The sequence below is a fragment of the Myxozyma melibiosi genome (assembly GCF_037950935.1).
Source record: "Myxozyma melibiosi strain Phaff 52-87 chromosome Unknown BZA70scaffold_1, whole genome shotgun sequence".
Lineage (NCBI taxonomy): Eukaryota > Fungi > Ascomycota > Lipomycetes > Lipomycetales > Lipomycetaceae > Myxozyma > Myxozyma melibiosi.
In genome coordinates this window covers 3,092,855-3,111,049 of record NW_027042915.1, presented here as the reverse complement: position 1 = coordinate 3,111,049, position 18,195 = coordinate 3,092,855, and the positions used below count along the sequence as shown (strand labels likewise).

At 49.9% G+C, this 18,195-nt stretch overlaps 7 protein-coding genes across 7 annotated transcripts; 2 read left to right on the top strand and 5 right to left on the bottom strand.

The window, feature by feature from the left end:
• Window positions 1-261: 261 nt before the first annotated feature.
• Window positions 262-2,083, bottom strand: BZA70DRAFT_43021 (Cys/Met metabolism PLP-dependent enzyme-domain-containing protein). Its single transcript, XM_064915114.1, has 5 exons — window positions 1,957-2,083; window positions 1,839-1,896; window positions 1,602-1,777; window positions 1,154-1,515; window positions 262-1,090 (listed from the first exon to the last, which is right to left on the bottom strand). The coding sequence occupies exons 1-5, from the start codon at window positions 1,992-1,994 to the stop codon at window positions 420-422; spliced, it is 1,305 nt and encodes a 434-aa protein (XP_064771316.1). The 5' UTR covers window positions 1,995-2,083; the 3' UTR covers window positions 262-419.
• Window positions 2,084-2,615: 532 nt separating this feature from the next.
• On the top strand, window positions 2,616-4,412 carry BZA70DRAFT_273331 (Pfs2 protein). Its single transcript, XM_064911814.1, has 3 exons — window positions 2,616-3,065; window positions 3,137-3,489; window positions 3,551-4,412. Exons 1-3 carry the CDS (start codon window positions 2,787-2,789, stop codon window positions 4,374-4,376), a joined length of 1,458 nt encoding a protein of 485 aa, XP_064771315.1. The 5' UTR covers window positions 2,616-2,786; the 3' UTR covers window positions 4,377-4,412.
• BZA70DRAFT_273326 (ribosome biogenesis protein NSA2) lies at window positions 4,413-5,735 on the bottom strand. Its single transcript, XM_064911813.1, has 3 exons — window positions 5,550-5,735; window positions 5,407-5,474; window positions 4,413-5,336 (listed from the first exon to the last, which is right to left on the bottom strand). The coding sequence occupies exons 1-3, from the start codon at window positions 5,550-5,552 to the stop codon at window positions 4,625-4,627; spliced, it is 783 nt and encodes a 260-aa protein (XP_064771314.1). The 5' UTR covers window positions 5,553-5,735; the 3' UTR covers window positions 4,413-4,624.
• Window positions 5,736-7,245: 1,510 nt separating this feature from the next.
• On the bottom strand, window positions 7,246-9,685 carry BZA70DRAFT_273323 (uncharacterized protein). The gene has a single exon (XM_064911812.1). It carries the CDS (start codon window positions 9,414-9,416, stop codon window positions 7,719-7,721), a length of 1,698 nt encoding a protein of 565 aa, XP_064771313.1. The 5' UTR covers window positions 9,417-9,685; the 3' UTR covers window positions 7,246-7,718.
• On the bottom strand, window positions 9,670-13,332 carry BZA70DRAFT_43013 (glycoside hydrolase family 2 protein). Its single transcript, XM_064915113.1, has 3 exons — window positions 12,570-13,332; window positions 11,142-12,504; window positions 9,670-11,081 (listed from the first exon to the last, which is right to left on the bottom strand). Exons 1-3 carry the CDS (start codon window positions 13,126-13,128, stop codon window positions 9,893-9,895), a joined length of 3,111 nt encoding a protein of 1,036 aa, XP_064771312.1. The 5' UTR covers window positions 13,129-13,332; the 3' UTR covers window positions 9,670-9,892.
• Window positions 13,333-14,045: 713 nt separating this feature from the next.
• Window positions 14,046-15,184, bottom strand: BZA70DRAFT_265570 (putative 6-phosphogluconolactonase; the record flags this gene model as incomplete). Its single annotated transcript, XM_064910974.1, has 4 exons — window positions 14,046-14,235; window positions 14,316-14,505; window positions 14,585-14,790; window positions 14,988-15,184. The coding sequence occupies 4 exons, from the start codon at window positions 15,182-15,184 to the stop codon at window positions 14,046-14,048; spliced, it is 783 nt and encodes a 260-aa protein (XP_064771311.1).
• A 2,361-nt stretch (window positions 15,185-17,545) lies between these two features.
• Window positions 17,546-18,126, top strand: BZA70DRAFT_42425 (uncharacterized protein). Its single transcript, XM_064915111.1, has one exon. The coding sequence runs from the start codon at window positions 17,707-17,709 to the stop codon at window positions 18,022-18,024; it is 318 nt and encodes a 105-aa protein (XP_064771310.1). The 5' UTR covers window positions 17,546-17,706; the 3' UTR covers window positions 18,025-18,126.
• The last annotated feature ends 69 nt before the right edge of the window (window positions 18,127-18,195 follow it).

The window sequence follows — 18,195 nt, the reverse complement described above, 5'->3', positions numbered from 1 at the left end:
AGCGATTGTATAGACAGCATGTGCTCCGACTTTTGATCACACGCAACGGGCAGGATTTGGCGGCAAACAGTCGTGCTGGGAAGGAGAGTCGGCCGGTTTGCATCGCGGTGAGTCGGCGCAACTAGCACACAAACCGACCCACACGCAGGCATGCACGCCCCTTCAGGCACCCTACTACATCTGCGACATTATATGCATGCTCACCGCAGCTTTCTGCACGCCTTGTCTACGTTATTTTAGCTGCGTAGAGCGGAAACGAGTATATGCTCGCGAGCTGCTCGGCTTTCTTTGTAGATATCATCCGAGCTTCCTATTGCTTTTTCTTATAACGATCGTACATACAAACGGTTCACATCAGCTGAGATTCGTGGCTTCATCACTTTAACCATGACTCAAAGGATCCGAAACTCCTTCAAAACTCAGTTTTTTGACGTCTCGGCCACAGCGTTGAACGCCTGCTCGAAATCGGCAATAATGTCATCAATAAATTCGGCGCCGACCGCCACACGGATCAGATCAGCTGTGACACCACTTTCCAGCTTCTCTTCCTCGCTTAGCTGCTGGTGCGTGGTAAAGTATGGCGCGATAACGAGCGTCTTGAGATCACCCACGTTGGCCAGATTAGAGGCCAACTTGAGAGAGTCGACGACCTGAGCGCCTGCCTCAGGGCCTCCCTTGGCACCGAATGAGAGAACAGCACCGAATCCGTTCTTGAGGTACTTCTTTGCAAGTTCATGCGAAGGGTGGTTCTCAAGACCGGGATACGAGACCCACGAAACGTAAGGCGACTTCTCGAGGTAGCGCGCGAGAGCGAGAGCGTTCGAGACATGTCGATCGACTCTCAGCGAGAGTGTCTCGAGACCTTGCAAGAGCAAGAATGCTGCAAAAGGGTTCAGTGTCGCGCCTGCGTCGCGGAGAACCTCGAGACGCAGCTGTGCTGCAAACGCGTTCTTGTCACCGAGAGCTTCGGAGAACTTCAATCCGTGATAACCAGCCGAGGGCTCAGAGTACTGAGGGAAGCGCTCAGGGTATTTTGACCAGGGGAAATTTCCGCCGTCAATGACAACGCCTCCGATCGTAGTTCCGTGGCCTATCCGATTTCAATTCGAGTCAATATCTAAACACTAAAAAACCTTTTAAAATGAATTCTTACCTCCGATCCACTTTGTCGCAGAGTGCACGACAATGTCAGCACCATATTTGATTGGGTTGATCAAATATCCACCCGCACCAAACGTGTTATCAACGACGAGCGGCACACCGTGCTTGTGTGCAACAGCCGCGATCTTCTCAAGATCGGGAATGTTGTACTTTGGGTTTCCTATACTTTCGACGTACACTGCCTTTGTCTTTGCATCAATCACCTTGTCGAAATCTTCAGCGCTGTCGCCCGAGACGAAGCGAGTCTCGATGCCGATTCTCTTGAAGTACACCTTGAATTGGTTGTAGGTGCCGCCATAGAGAAATGAAGTCGACACAATGTTATCGCCAGCTTCGGCTAATGCGGAGATTGCCCTATTGCGCATATTCACGTCAGTAAGCGCACTACCTTGCGCAGATCCGATCTTTGCTAGATCGGAAAAAACACGGTGGAAACGTACATGAACTGAGCAGCCTGTCCAGAACTAGCAGCTACAGCAGCAACACCACCCTCAAGAGCAGCGATTCGGTTCTCGAAAACAGCGACGGTGGGGTTTCCGATGCGCGAGTAAATGTTGCCCGCTTCCTCGAGGCCGAACAGACGGGCGCCATGAGCCGAGTCGTTGAACACAAAGGACTGCAGAATGTGTGTTAGACTGAGTCGACAAGCACGGGAATAAAACAGGGTGATAACTAACCGTTGATGCGTAGATCGGAACAGCGCGAGCGTTGGTAGCCGAGTCAGGCTTCTCTTGGCTAGACGAACAGGCACGTTAGAAATAGCTCTTTGCTTTGGCGTATAAAAGATGCCAGTACCCTGCGTGGATTTGGAGTGTGTCAAAGTGGGAAGGCATTGTATTCAGTCGAAGAATCAGTAACTGGCAGACAGAGCAGAGGAGAAAGAGACGGTGAAGATCGAAATCAAAAAGTGGGAAAGCACGAGGAGAAAAAGAGATTCGCTTTTCAAGGCCGCCCGTGCGCCATCATGACTCAAGTCTGCTCAATTCATAAATTAAATATCAGTTTGCTGATTTTAAGTTATCCAAATGGCGAAATCGCGATCGATGTTGAGCTGGAAAGGCCACCAGTGTCTGGTGTCTGTGTGTAGAATCATGAGACTTGTTTCCTCAGTCTGAACTTCCACGCAGTCGCATGAGCTTCCCTTTGCCACCGGAATACTTTGTCCATATATACGTCTGTTCGGCATCGCGGGGCTCGACTAGGAACACACCAGGACCATTCGCGCAAGCAGCAAGTCTATGACCGCCATAATGGCATGGACAGTCAGTCATTTGCCGAGCAACTGTATTTTTTTCAGGGGTCGCCCATTCACTGATTGCGCCATAGTCCTGTGCGATGAGCTAGTAGCAGCCCTAATCCACTTATGCTGCTGTAATACATTAGATAATCAAATGGTCTAGGGTTTTTAGGCCTGGTGAAGAGCTGAGCAAAACTGTGTTCACAATCAGGGCGTATGGGAGATTTTCTGATCCAGGTAGCAGATTAGTATACAAAGCAGAAGCGGTTTGTCTAGTGTCATCAGTTATATATCGGGAGGGTTTCTGGTTGAGCTTAGATTAGATATTATCTGAAAGCAAGGCAATGATATAGAGAAGGAGTGAATCAAGATCAAAAGTATATGAACGATGTCATCCGCCTCAGGCAGCTACACATATAGCTCGCGGTCTGGCGGTGGGCGGGGACACTACGATAGATTAGGTGGAGGCAGCAGCTCGACAGGAGGGAGACAGGTGCAGCAGCAAAACTACGATAATGACGAGCAGCAGCAACACCAACGAAAAACGGGACACAGGAGAACGGTGGATTACATCGGAGGAGTTGCGAGGTGGAAGCATAAACGGGTGGTGTATCCGTACATGAAGGAGCCCGGCGTTGTGAGGCCTAGGAAGGATTACATTGTTGACGTATGTCTTTATTCTACTTCTGTTGATTCTGTTGCTTCTAGAGTATTGTTATTAATCATTCGCGACGTTAGATCTACCCCCCATCGGCCTACCTCTACAACCCATTGACGAGCGTGACTCCAAAATTCGTCCATGGAAGTGTCAACAAGATGCGCCATCCGGTGAATCTTGTCCGCTGGACGCCCGAAGGCCGCCGTATACTAGGAGCGAGCAGTAGCGGCGAGTTCACGCTCTGGAACGGAATGAGCTTCAATTTCGAGACAATCATGCAGGCGCACGACCAGAGTATCAGAGCGGGCGAGTGGTCGCATAATGACGATTGGTTCTTGTCTGGAGATCAGGAGGGGTTGATTAAGTACTGGCAGCCAAATATGAATAACGTGAAAGTGATTGCTGCCCATCGGGAGGCGGTTCGAGATTTATCGTATGTATCTCCAGGATATGACTGATATTACAAAGGCCCGCGCTGATAATGATCACTCTAGATTCTCACCCACAGATACAAAATTCGTCACCGCTAGTGACGACAGTACTCTTAAGATCTGGAATTTTAATGAAGGATTAGAGGAGCGCTCACTTCAGGGCCACGGCTGGGACGTCAAATGCGTCGACTGGCATCCAACAAAGGGCCTGATTGTCAGTGGCTCAAAAGACAATCTGGTCAAGCTCTGGGATCCCCGCACAGGGAAATGCCTGACCACTCTCCACGGCCACAAAAATACAGTTACTCGAGCTAAATTCCAACCGACGCGGGGTGATCTGCTTGCGACGTCCGCTCGCGACCAAACATGTCGTATATTTGACATCAGAATGATGCGGGACGTTGCGGTTCTCCGTGGCTCGACGGTGGACGTCACGACGCTGGCATGGCACCCGATCCACGACTCGCTTATTGCCACCGGAGACTATTCGGGTGGCGTCCATTTCTACCTTCTCGACTCTTACCAATCCGGCGCTGCATCGTCGGTGGCCGCTTTTGAGTCTCTCACAGATCCTCAGTCTTCGACCGGCAAACCTGCCCGCAGCACGACCAGTAATGGTACAACCGCAGGCACAGGCTCAGCCGTGGCTCCGACCGCCCGAACTGTGTTACCCGTACAGTCAATTCCGTACGGCCACGAGAGTGCGATCTGGTCTATGGAGTTCCATCCTATGGGTCATATTTTATGTACGGGATCGAACGACAAGTTTACAAAGTTTTGGTGCCGTGCACGACCTGGCGATGACGCTGCGTTTCAGGATACATATCACCTTGGACCTGAGGCGGGAGGTACTGGTAACGAACGATACTCGGGGCATAATCATTACTGAGAGTAGTTTTTCTATAGTAAAAGTACAATATACGCATGGTGTTGATATTATATTGAGATTTGATAGATCTAATGAAAACATAAAAGACCAAGGTTTACAAACCGCCCATCACTTTTTAGAGAGAAAACAAAACTGTAAAAGAAAACCGAGCAAACAGAAAACCAAGCATACCATAATCGCAATCGAGAAAAAAACATATATAACGTCTTTCATACCATTAATGCAAAAACATCGAACGATCCACCGATTTAAACCAATAGAAGGGCATTCACGCAACCATCACGGTCAGGCTCATTCGTGACCTGCGCATATTTACCCCAGACAACCTTGCCACCGGCGGTGACCAAGCCCAACTCACTGACGTTGACTTCGATGATGGTTCCCTTGGTCAAAACACCGAGCTGGGTGTAGAGCGGGTTCTGCGGGTTCTTCTTGACGGACAGGATCGGGAGATGGACGGTGACGCCGAGTTCAGGGTGAGTGACGTTTGCTTTCTTTTGACGCAAGGCAGAAGGTCTGATGATCCGCTCGAATTTGACGGGGCGACGGGTGAAGCCCTCGCCGACGAAGGTGTGCTTTGTGATCATACGCTTCCAGCCTTTCCGTCTGGTCTTTCCGGTCTTGATAACCTTGAACATCTCCTCCTCAGAAATACCACGAACCTTGGGCAACGGAACAGCAAACTTGGCAGCCTTCTCCATACGCTTCTGCTTGATGGAAGTCGAGAGCGCCTTTGCCTGGTTTGTGTTTTGACGGTCGAGCAAGTAAGCCGGCAATCCATCGGGGTCGTCAGGGGTGCTTGTCTGGTTCGCGACGTTTGACTTCTCGTGCTGCTTGATTTTCTTCTTCATCTCAATCTTCTCCTGATGTCTCTTCTTTGCAAACATCTTGGCTCGGAAACCGGTCAGGCGCTGAGCATCCTTGGAGATACGGTGAGACTCACGCGCCTCTTTCTTCCGCCTGAATTGAAAACGATGTTAGCATTTTGCCATCAATTATGCAGGATAATAAACAGAGAAGGTCGACGTACTTGCGCTCCTCGTAATCTAACCGCCGTCCATGCTTCTTGATGTGTTCTTCGATATACTCGTTCTGAGGCTATAGATCATAAAATAAGCCGTTAGCAAACATCCAGTTTCTGAATCATCAAAAGAAAGAAACTTCTAAACATACCATTTTTCACAAAAGCTCGAGGCCAACAGAATTACGTGAAAAAATAAGCAAGGCAAACAGGTTCCCTTGAGGAGATCAGTTGCCCTTTGCGCCGACGTAAAAGAATTTTTGCTGTTTGGGACTTTTTGAGTTTCAGTGCTCCCAAGGTGCGCTGCACAAATGCGCAAGTGTTTTGCACAAAACTTAGTCAAGGATGACATAAGCTCACGAACTCTAATCGGCAAGGAGGGGATCGGCTCGAGGCCGGGAAACGACGGAGGCAACAGACTTTTTCTTCACTTTGGTGCCCCACAAAGTTTTGAGGATCCGCATTCCTCCTGCGTGATCCAAGCAGCCGACCAGCCACCGCCGTTGAGGGGACTTGGGATATCGACGGCTGTTGTTTTCGGGATATGGAGTGGAGCTGGGGTGGTTTGGTTTGATGAAAAGTAGAATTATGGATAATTACACACGGAACATTTTAACGACAACATAGACGTCCGCCAGGCCCAGAAACCCAGATCCCATCCCATTCAGAACACCACCCAGTGGTGGCTTGTAAAAAGCAGCCAGACAACAAATAAGTACATAGCAGATACAAAGAGTAAAAATACATCAAAGATAGACAAAAGGCATTTTGCACCAGAACAGACCAGGAAATACAAGTAGAAATTACAGAAAAGAAAAGACAAGAAATCCCGCAAACACCGGTAAAAAGAAACGAATCATATGTCACAGAGTTTTGTGCTTCTTATAAATGACAGACACATCAGCACCTTTTGGTTTTTTAAATCAGCTCATCATTCTCCGCGAGTGTGCGCACTGCAGACACTCGAGAGCAGAGTTCGTCTCCGGGGCGCGGAGCGAGCAGCGCCAGCAGACGGTGCGGTCGCAGGCAAAGCACGAGTACGCGTCGGGTTCGGCGGTGTACTCCTCGAGACTGATCGTGTTGTCGCAGTCCTCGCAGTCGAGGTCCTCGGTCAACTGGCCGACGGCCGACGAGAAGTTTGAGACGGCCGCGGTTTGCTGGACCTGGTTTTGGTTTGCGTTGAAGAGACGGCGGAGGGTCGAGGCTGGGAGCAACGCTGTTAGCACGGGAGAGCGGGAAAAAATAAATTTACTCAAATAGGAAAACAGGCAAGCTAACCGTGGATGTGCGTCTCGATGGGCTTCGCGCTGCGCTTCTTGACCGGGGTGATCTGGCGGAAGGCGACAGCAGCGGGCCCCGCGTGGAGGTTGGAAGCAGACTCGGACTCAGACTCGTGGAAAGTGCGCTTGCGAGAGAGGGTCTGGTGTGCAGCCTGCACCTGCATCTGGTGGTGCTGGAAGTCGAGCTGCTGCTGCTGCTGCTGTTGCTGCTGGGTAGCCAGCTGCTCTTCGTAGGATACGGGACCGCCGGTGTAGATGTTGTAGTCGCCGTACGCGTAGGGGTTGCTGAAGGGCATGGTGCTGGGGTCTTGGAAGTAGGGCTGGGGGCAGGAGAACATCGTGACGCGCACGCGACGCGTAGAAATTGATTGGGAGAAGAGAGTGAAGCAAGCGGGGATCTAGGAGGATCTGGAGAGCCAGAGGGAGACGGGCAGCGGAAAGAGAGGAAGAGGGTGAGGGGGAAGGAGGGTATAAGCCAGGCCAGGAGCGAGCGCAGGTTGGAGAGAAGGAGAGAAGAAGCGCGAGAGTCGGCTTTGGTTAAATCTACTGCGCTCGATCAGCCCTTCGACAAGCCTCCTCGGGCAGAGAAGGTTCGGCCCCGGACGACGAGCATCTACACTCCCGTTTCGGCAATATCCAGCCGCCTGCCGCATCGGGTATTAATCACACTACTCAGTCACAGACTAACTCACAGTCACAAATGCTGAACTCTAATCATCGCGTGCCCGGCGGCGACGCCCGCCCAGCCAGCAAAAAATTATGTGGCTCCATCCCTTCCTTCGATCGCGGCCTTTGCCGTCAGTCATGAGTAAATGCTGACATGCGCAATAGTCTACTACTATAAGACTGCTGAAGCAAGGATTTGTTTCTTTCAATAAGCAATTTCCTTACTACCTCCAAAACCACCTGCATCAGGCAATACAAAATAAAGAATACAATTTCTAATAATACACGATTCTCATAGAATCCAAAAGTAGAGATAAACCCGGGGTAATCTCGAGTGAAAAAACCTATCGTACAAAACCTCTACACTCTCTCTCTTCATTTCTTAGTCTCCTCTGTGCTACCGCTACCTTCAGACGCAGTCGTTGTTGCTGCTGCTGGAGGTTTGCTAGCGCTATTCGCACCACCCGCTGGTTGCTGCTTCTTCTTGTAGTCCGCAAACGACAATTTCTTCACCGGTCGCGGGGGATGTGGTGTCTGAACAGGAGCGCTCACAGCAGGTTGTGCAGGTGTAGTTCCACCTGCCGACGCCAAAGCAATTCCCGGCGTAGTCGGTGACGGCGACGTCATACTGGCAAACGGTGAATGGACCTGTCCAGGGGCCCCAAAATTCGCGGGTGTTTGCTGTACAGTCGAAGGAGTCTGCACGCGCAGCGGTGTAGCTTTCACTTGTGGTCCATTCGCTGGAGCAGGAGTAACAGGTACTGATGGCTGCACTTGCGGAGGAATATGTGCAGGCCGTTGGGGGGTACCATACGGAGCTTGTGAGGGCGGCACTTGACCAGGCAGATGATGTCGTTGAGAGACTGGTGTTTCTGGCTTGGTCGCGTGCGGCTGCAGCGGTTGTGATGCACTCGGCCGTGCTGGTGTCGATGCCTGTATATGGGCTGGTGTCGCTGAAGCAGGTGTAGGAGCGGGTGCAGTGGTGGATACGGGAGTGGGAGCAGGAGCGGAGACAGAAGCAGGAGTAGTAGTAGATGTTGGAGGCGCAGTTGAAGGAGCTGACGAAGGGATCGATGCAGAGACAGTAGCAGCGGCAGGAGTCGGTTCTGGTTTTGCGTTCACTGCTGCTGCTGCGGGCCGTTCTGATTGAGTATCTGATGCTGACTGTGGTGCAACTGATTCTTCGATCGTATCAGAGAACAGGTCTGCTAAATCCGGTCCATTTGTTTTTGTAACCTTCTCCTCCTTCTTCTCCTTCTCTTTTTCTTTCTCCTTCTCCTTCTCCTTCTCCTTCTCTTTCTCCTTTTGCTTCTCCTTTTCCCTTTCTTCCTTCTTCTCCTTCTCTTCCTTCTTCTCTTTTTCCTTCTCCTTCTCTTTGATAGTATCGCTTGGTAAACCACCTGGTTTTGGCTTGGGAGAAACCGATTTTGCTGATAGCGACTTCGACGAAGTAGACGGTAACGAAGAGGCACTGATTTTATCGCTCAGTTTCTTCTCCTCAGTCTTATCCTCTTTCCCATGTTTGACCGCAGCCGCTCCGACACTCGAATTACTTCCCTTCCGACTGGGTATCTCCGCATCTGACGTCGTATTTAACTCTCCCTTTGATACCGTCGATTCATGGCTCGCGACCGAATTCGGCGACATCATCATACTCCTTGCCCGCTCTTTCTCCTTTGTCCGGAAGAACTTGCGCACAAGAACCAGTTTTGGCGGTAACCAATCGACATCATCGTCTGTAGACATCTCACTCTCGGCTCCTTCGTCGTATTCAGATGAGTAGGATGAGGAATAGTCCCTGCTCGAAGGTGTGTGGTGATTGTTATTCCTCGACGACTCCGCGCTCCGCTCTTTCTTTTTCCTTGTCTTGACAGCCGCAGCGCTACCCGAGTAGCTGCCCTTCGTAGACGACGGACTCGCTTGCGCAGATCGTTTTCGTTTTCGACCAGTCACACCCGGCGATGATGAACTCCGCGATGGCACTCCGTCATGATGCTGTTTGTCCTGCTGCTCAAGACGCTCGATGCGGGCAACCATATCCCGCATCTTGCGCTCCTCGCGCGCAGACATCATTTTCGCAAACAGAAAGAAAAACCTTTGGTTGTGTCTTCTTTTCTCTCTGTTTTGCTGCTCCCGGCGTGCTCCGTTTCCGGTGTTGCCTGCTTCTGTGAATTCAAACGCTTTCTTGGTGAGGTGTGTTTTCTTTCCGATGAGTCAGAATCGTGAGAATTGTGAGAGCAGCTCACAGTAAAATCGTGCACGTGATATTTCTCGTCAGCCTGAATGGTAACATTTTTATTCTGCTCGTTTGATTACTAAGCAGATCGAGCCCCTTACTCCTTTACGCGCCCTCGATCTGATGTTCAGAAGAACAGACCTCAGCTACTGTGTTTGCGTGAATCTGAGCTCATGGAGCAATACAATGTTCCATACAAGAATAGCCATATCATTCAATTTATTCACTCACTATACAACTAACTGTCCTTCCAACATTTGTCTCCCACATTCACACAACTACTGATCAGTCGAAATTTCTGTATCGCAATCTTTTAGATAGCCTTGAGCAGCACGTCAAAGGCATAACCATCGCCCACCTTAAGTCGGTAAGGCTCATACACACCAGGACCACAAGCCTGTGTGCCTACACCATGCTGTGCGTAGTCGGCTCTGAGAATCCAGTCGTTGCTCTCAGTCACATCGCAAGGATGACGGGCGCCATTGAGACCCTCGATCTTGTTCGAGACCTTGAACCCGAATTGGCGTCCCTCACCTGAGCGCTCGGTCATCGAGACCTCGATACCGGCACCAGTGGCAGGAGATGTGATCGAAACCCAGCGAGTGCCCTCGTGGTTTCCGTTCTCCTGGGGAACCTCGTACGAGTAGTCAAGCGCGCGGGCCTCGTTCTCGTGGATGCCGACCCTCACCGCCATCTTCTTGTCGCTGTAGGACTCACCAGGGCCGAGACCGAACCACTTTGCGCGAGCGCTGCCGTTGTCAGAAACAGATTCAGCCAAAGAGAATTCATAGCCGACCCGCGGTATCTCTTTCGGGATCATGTTCTGCGCGCGAGCAGAGGGTGTCAGGGACGTCTTGATTTGCACGGACTTCGTCGCAGCACAGACAATGTAGGTTGTGTCGACGCAGAATTTCCAAGCCAGCACAGGTGTCGCGTACTCGCTTCGGGTCACGATGTTGACTACTCCTTCAGTGCCCGGGACGGTTTCTGTTGAGATCGAGCGCACAGACATGTGGTCGAGGCCGAAGTTTTGCCAGTTGGGGAAATCGACGGGCATGTCGTTGCTAGTAGGCGTGCGCCAGAAGGTGAGCAAGTTGCTCTGGCTCGTAAGACGCTGCTTTCCATCGACGACCCAGTTCGAGATCTTTGAGAGCACCTTGTCGAATTCAAACACAAATCCCTCAGACTCCAAAGTCAAACTCGCGGGCGTGTTGACCACAATCTTGAGGGCATCTGTCGATCCCTCTGAAGATGCGGGAGACAAAGGAGGCGAAGGAGTGGGCGCAGGGATCTGAAGAGGGGCCTGTGCCCAGGCAACCTCGTGGCCCTTGGGAGCCCAGTTGCATGCCTCCTTGAGCGAGAAGACAATCGTCATCCAGATCTCACTGTCGTTATTCTCGGGTGACAGCTTGATAGCCGGGAGCTTGGTCTTCACTGTAGCACCTGGAGCAACGGCAGGAATCTCAAACGGACCCTGCTGAAGAATCTCTGGTTTGGTAGTTCTATAGCTTATGTGTTAGCATCGTTAAGCACAATTAAAGATACAAATAAGAGCCACTTACGAAGAAAGAGGGAACTTCGAGACGATGTACTCAGCCTCCAAGTGGTCGAGCGTGACAAAGTCGTAGTAGCTCTTGATAGAAACCGAGTCACTTGTGATTTCAACCGCAATGGGCTCATAAGCCTTCTTCATCTCCAACATTCCGGGAGTAGGAGTATGATCTGAGCTCAACAGACCATCCATAATGAATGTTCCATCGTTAGGGAACTCGCCGAAATCACCACCGTATGTGTAGTACTTTTGCTTTTCATCTTTCTCCACCCAGAATCCGTGGTTTGCCCATTCCCACACGAAACCACCCTGCATAACGGGCAATTCGCGGAAGACCTCCATGTACTCCTTCCAGCCACCAGGACCGTTGCCCATAGCATGAACATACTCACACATGATCAAAGGCTTTTGGAAGTTAGGGCCGAATTCAGCGGCCATCTCACGCAGTTTGTTGGGAGGAGTGTACATGACAGAGTACATATCTGCGGTAACGGCCTTCATATCACCTTCGTAGTGTACGGGTCTGGTGGGATCAAGCTTGTGCGAAAGCGCGTACATCTTTGCGTGGTTCTGACCGTAGAACGACTCGTTGCCAAGAGACCAGATGACGACTGAGGGATGGTTACGATCACGCAAAACAAGCAATTGAAGTCGATCAAGGTAAGCGTCTTCCCACTCCGGGTTGTTGGAAGTGAATTCAGCAGCTCGGGGGAAAACCAACTTCTTGCGCTGGTCGTAGTCCATGAGCTCCGGGATCTCCTCGGGACGGGCGACAGCGTCGTAAAAGCCATGACACTCCAGATCAGCCTCGTCCATAACCCACAGTCCAAGCTCATCGCAGAGTTCGTACACCCGCGGGTCGTTAGGGTAATGTGAGGTTCTCAGCGCATTGGCGTTGTAAGTCTTCATAAGCAGAAGATCGCGCTTGATAAACTCGAGAGGAACGGCACGACCATATTTGGGGTGATGGTCATGTCTGTTAACACCCCGGAACTCGAGTGGTTTACCGTTGCAGCAAATCAAGCCGTTGATGATCTTGATTGTGCGGATGCCTACTTTCTGTGAGACGGAATGGGTACCACCAAGGGAAATGCTGAGAGGATAAAGATTGGGAGTCTCAGCAGTCCAAAGTTTCGGCTTCTCGACGATGAATTTGGTGTTGTAAACTGACGTGGCAGCAGAGACTGGAACCTGGACAGGAGCCAGATCGCCAAATTTGATATCAAGCACAGTGTCGGCATTGATACGCGCGGTGGTGATTTCGACATTGACCACGGCCGACGACAGATCCTCAGCAACGTCAGTCACCACGTAAAAGTCCTCAATGTGACCGGTAGGGGGAAATGCAATAAGAGTGACGTCGCGGAAGATACCTTATAATGACAGCTGTTAGCCAAAAATCGTAATCAAAACGTTGGAGTTGAGGGAGGGGACTTACCAGACAACCACCATTGATCCTGATCTTCGATATAGGTGCCATCAGACCACTGGTACACGTAAACGCGCAGAACGTTTCCAGTACTCTTGACTTTCTTAGTAATGTCAAACTCAGACGACGAGCGCGAGACTTTGCTGAACCCCACGAGCTCGCCGTTAAGATAGACGTGGTATGCAGAGTCTACACCGTCGAATCTGAGTCGAATCTCAGAGCCCTCTGCCCAGTCGCTAGGCAGAGAGAATTCACGCTCGTAGACACCGGTTGGGTTGACTGAAGGCACGTGAGGCGGGTCTACCGGGATCGGATAAACAACGTTGGTGTAGTGCGGGTGTCCATAGCCCTGGAGCTGCCAGTTACCAGGAACCGAGATTGGTTTCCAGGTCTCGTCAGCGGGAGCGTCAGGGAAAGGAGCGAGGAGAGGCGAGGTCGTGTAGCAAAAGTTCCAAGTGCCATTGAGGATAACCGACGACTCTGGGATCGCGTACGCGCGGGTTGAGAGCCTGTTGCGGTTCGTAACCTTGGGATTCTCAATATCGCCGAGCAAGAGAGGAGAAGCCATTGCGGAAGACGGACGACTGCGACAAAAGATGATGACCAGGCAGGGAGATAACTAGGCGTCTGCAGCAGGTCTTTATACTCTCGCGACGTCTGCAAGAGTCGCTTGCGCTTGCGCTGGGCTCGCGGGCGGAGGCTAAAGTAGCCATGGCCGATGACCCCGAGTGTGGGGTGCCTCCCCGGAAATGTCGCTTCCGAGTTCCCCGTTGCCAGTTCTGGCGGCCTGTCAGCAATCGCGTAATACACGTGACTTACAAAAGAGGAAAGGAAAATGCAGAAGCTGGGATGACAAACATCAGTGTGAAGTATTAGATAAAGCTTAGATAACGAGGAACGTAGAAGCGATGGGAAAACGAGATAGCCACTTAAATGCATATAACAATACATATAACGAATGGGAAATGAAAAGAAATCAAACCAGTAACGACAGAAACGCATGGTAAATAACAATAAATATAAATAAAAGAAATAAAAGGAGAAAAACATAAATAAACATAGCGTTACCACCGAGCAGGCCAATTGTAGCACATGTTCCACATAAAACCAAAGAGCCGATAACTCGATTCTTACGGCATCGGCGAGCTGCTTGATAGTTCCTGATCGTCTCACTGGTGCCTTCCGTCTTTCCACACATGTATATGACCAATAATGCTCAAAACTGCCCCCAGTAACGCAAGAAATTGCCATGCTATGTACTGCGCCGCTATGTAGTACCATGTCATCTTAACCACAAGCAATCTCGTTGGCCCTTTCATTTCGTTTCCGTTCCGTTAAGAGAGAGAGGGCGTTCGGAGAATTATCGTTATCAATCCACAAAAAAAACCAGGGCCAAACCCAGACCCCATGTGGGGCTTGTTTACCCACCATCGCAAACAGGCTCCCGCCTACCATCATATACATACACCCCATACTGTTCTGTGATTATAAATTGGAAGGCTTATATTCCTTCTTCTGGACTGCAACGCCCTTAACTGCTGGCGTATCGACGAACCATGTCACCTTTCCCCGGGCGCCCTCGTTGACCAGGGAGCATGGCAATCCCTCTTCGGGGTTCTCGAACACGGTCTTCAAAACAGGAGCTTTCGATTCACCGACTGCAACGAACGCAATTCTATATAGCATCATCGAATTAGTATCCAGAAAACTATATGTAATAATCTCCCAAAAAATAGTATGAAATCCGGGCAATACCTAAGAGACTGTGTGACTACCGGAAGGGTAAGCGTAATTCGTCGTGGGGGCGGCTTGGGCGAGTCCTCAATCGGGGCAACCCACGCAATGTTTTCCCGTAGCAGTTCGTGTCCGGGAAACAGCGAGCAGGTATGACCATCAGGGCCGCATCCAAGTAAGAGAAGGTCGAAAGCGGGCAATCTGACAGAGTCTGTAATAGCAAGACGAAAAATCAGCTAATGTGTACGCTATAAAGGTTTGTATGGGAAGACTGCGATCATCCAACTTACCCTTAGCCGCGAAGCTCTTAATCAAATCTTTCTCGTAGGCGTCGGCGATCTCAAGCGAGTCATCGAGCTTTGTAACATCAATTCCGTGGACGATAGGTTGGGGAGTGCCCTCCGGGAGCTGGTCCAAGAGGCCGGACTTGAGCAGGCCGTAATTACTATCAGGCGAATCGAGGGGGACAAGTCGCTCATCGGCGAAGAAAATGTGCCTGTATAGAATAACATTACGTTAGTTTTGACTTATTCAAGCAAATAGTGTCAATCTGGCTGCGATATCGTGCGTATCCTGAAATAGAGATAACAGCCGTACTTCCGCTGTTGTCAGGTAATGCCGCATTACTGTCGAGCCACTACTGCTGATAAAAACAGTACAGAAAGCAACAATAATAAATGGCGCATAACGTACCATTTCCCCCATTCAACCTTGGGGTCATGCAAGAGAGCCTTGTTGAGATTGGCAACGAGAGAACCGCCAGACACGCCAATCTTGAAAGCGTCGTGGCGCTGGAGCGCAGCAGTCTGGGCGGAAAGAACGTAGTCGGCAAGGGCAGGTGCCATGTCGTCTGCGTCCTGAAAGACGTAAATAAGCGGAAGAGAAGGCATTGTCTAGATTAGAGGGAAGACAAGTGGGTTGGAAGGAGAACGAAGGGGGATAAACAAAGCAAGTTCGAAGAGAATCGCAGATGTCTTCGTCGTCATAGTCCAAGCGCATTCGTGGAGAGCGGGCGGCAGCCAGGCACACTGGTTAAGACGAGGTTTAGGGTCTCTAAAAGAAGAAATGTCTTAACTTGCTATGTAATTGCTTTGTCATCAATCCCGCATAGCTAACTAACGTAGTGCGCGAATCTATTATGAGCGACGTATCAAACATGTCGGAAGGGCAATTCGACTGGATTTTCTATAAGTCAACGAGCTATTTACATTCAAAAGACAAATGTTATTGCGATACAGACTGAATCAGCAAGCGTCATAGTTTGGCTGTGCAATATCGTCAATTCACCCATACGGCTTCTTTGATGCTGTGGGCTAACTAAAACACCAGCACAGATCTGTCATCATCATTACCCACCAGTTTCGACAGTTGCTAGATCCTAGCCACGAACTTGATACCTTCAGCAATTGAGATATCCTGTATAGGTGTCGTGCTTTAGTCAGACTGCGGAGACCTGATTTTCTGCAGGTTGCATCGATTGGGGGTCTGATGGCGATTGGAGACGGAGATCGGACGTCTTATATTTGCGTGCCATCACCGTGTCGTGAAGTCAATCGTGTCAGATGGCGCCATTCCACAAGTCCTCTGAGCCTGTATTTCTGATGGCATTACTGCTTGTTTTGGATACTTGTTAGCAAAGACCACATTGATAGAGAAGGCCGTGACTTACTGAGTCTTACTTATCTTCAAAACTGCAGATCATGGAAACGAAAGAGGGCATCCTGATAACGGTCATTCTTCAAGCTTTCTGCTGCTGCTGATTAGTATAATGATAATCATGAGCACGTCATTTCAGACACGGAATTGTCACACTCACTCTAAAGGTTGACCCTGTGGACGCTTGATACGTGAAGATTTTGGAGAGGACAACTAATTTGGTTCTGGAGAGGACGACTCTTTTGGAGCAAACGATGAGTCTATAATCTCGGCACAATGCTGTGATGGCTTTCATATTGTTCTGGTCCCCTATTTTTCCAAGCGGTAATCTCGTGAATCATACCGACGAGATTACTTCATTTGGTCTGTGGGCATGATAACGGCTGTACACACTCATCTGCCTCCTCGGATTCCTCAAATTGCTGCTTCCAGAAATGACTCTACTATCAAAGTTTTCAGCTCTGGCAGTTTTCAGCTCTGGCAGTCTTTTAAGAAATTTGTCCATTAGCTTAGCCGCCGGAATTTCAGAGGGGGCTTATGACGCCGGCGTTTTTACGAGCGCGGCAAAATCCTCCTATATGCTTATCAAAAGTTCGTTAGCTGATCATGAGATCAGTGGGGAAATAACAGAAAATCCAGCTTTGGCCAAAGATATTGACTGATAGTTTCCAGCCTCCGCTTTGAGAGGATGGTCCACTTCCTGGACTAACGATATCTAGAGAAACGTTGAGATTTCCGGAACTGGCTGCTATTGTTTACGTCCTCGTCTACTGTAGATGAATCGACTCAAGAGAAATATGCTGACAGCTTTCAATTTCCTCGGTCATTTGCGGAACATTCGCTGATTGAGATAATGATCGTTGACTTCATCGAGCAAAGTAGATGTACATGTTAAAGGGGCAATATGCAGCAGAGCAAGTGGACGGAGGAGTGGACGGATTTGTCTTGCCGACAATAGCAAGAAGCAGTTGAGCCTAATCAGGCCAGGAAGATGAAGGCTGGGGTGGAGGTATCTTGATGTTGATATCCTACCCTTGCTGCGGGAGCGGATGTATTAAAACTATGATTCTGTTTAGTCAATCTCCTAATGCTTGAGGGGCACCGAGGCTCGATTGTAAGTTTATCGTGACGCGTTGCTAGAGCCTAGAAATTGTTGCTGCTAATCTCGCTCATTCCCGAGACAAGGTGACATTACTGAATTGATCTGTTTTGGTGGGGAAATTGTCTACTAGCGTCGGTGGATTTCAACGGCGGTGATGAGCAATACTGATGCCTGAAGTAGACCACCTTGGCGACAATGAGAGTACTCCGGATATTCCGGGGCGAGTAATTGCAAGATTCGGTAAAACAACAAGTAAACATGTAGTCACTCGAGCTGGCATCGTGCAACGACTGTACGCAGTTGGCAGCAAAATAGATGTGTTCTTGTCCCTGTAACGGAGTCTGTAATACAAAATACCGTACGTTCATACTATAGAGCAAGGCTGGATGCTTGGAGAAAAAAGATTGGAGCATTGAAGAGCGCTGTACGGGACATAGTGATTTGGGTTCGTCCAAGCCGAGCTTCCATGATCGCGGCACTCGCTGCGTGGAGCACTTCCACAATATGACGCCGCAGCTTGGAACAACCGCAACGATTGAATCTGCAGGCAGCAATGCAGCTACACTCGCCCCATATACATGAAAGCTTCGTATACGGCATGATCAGCGGTCAAAAAGAGGAGAGAAACGTGGACTCTGCATATGGGAGAGCTGTATGCTGCTCAGGGTTATATGTTCATTCGCAATTGGTCTGATGTTTACGGCACCCCGGACTCCCGTCATCTTCACCGCCATTTTCGAGCCGAATGTGTACACGACGATCCGAAATGGATACACATCACAGGAAATAATCTATGCACCGGGTGCTGACGTTGTCTCAGTGAGCGCATCCGGCTATTGGCCGACTGTCAGGGCGGGGAACGTGGCCAGACAGACAACAATACTAAGGCAGCCGAACAATACCAATTCTGGCACAATACCAACTCGAGGTCCCACCTCGGGCAGCCCACTAGCGGCCACATGGCATTCTTAATATTAGCGAGTTTAATTTTCTCTTTATCTACGCTCTCGGATTACATCTGTATCTGTCGTTTGTGGCTGCATTACGCACCATCGCTTTTACTACGCCTTCTGTGCTGCTATTACGCTCTTGCTGTAGATCTATTCCAGTCAAGAGTATCGCTGACTGCTATGTATCTGCACT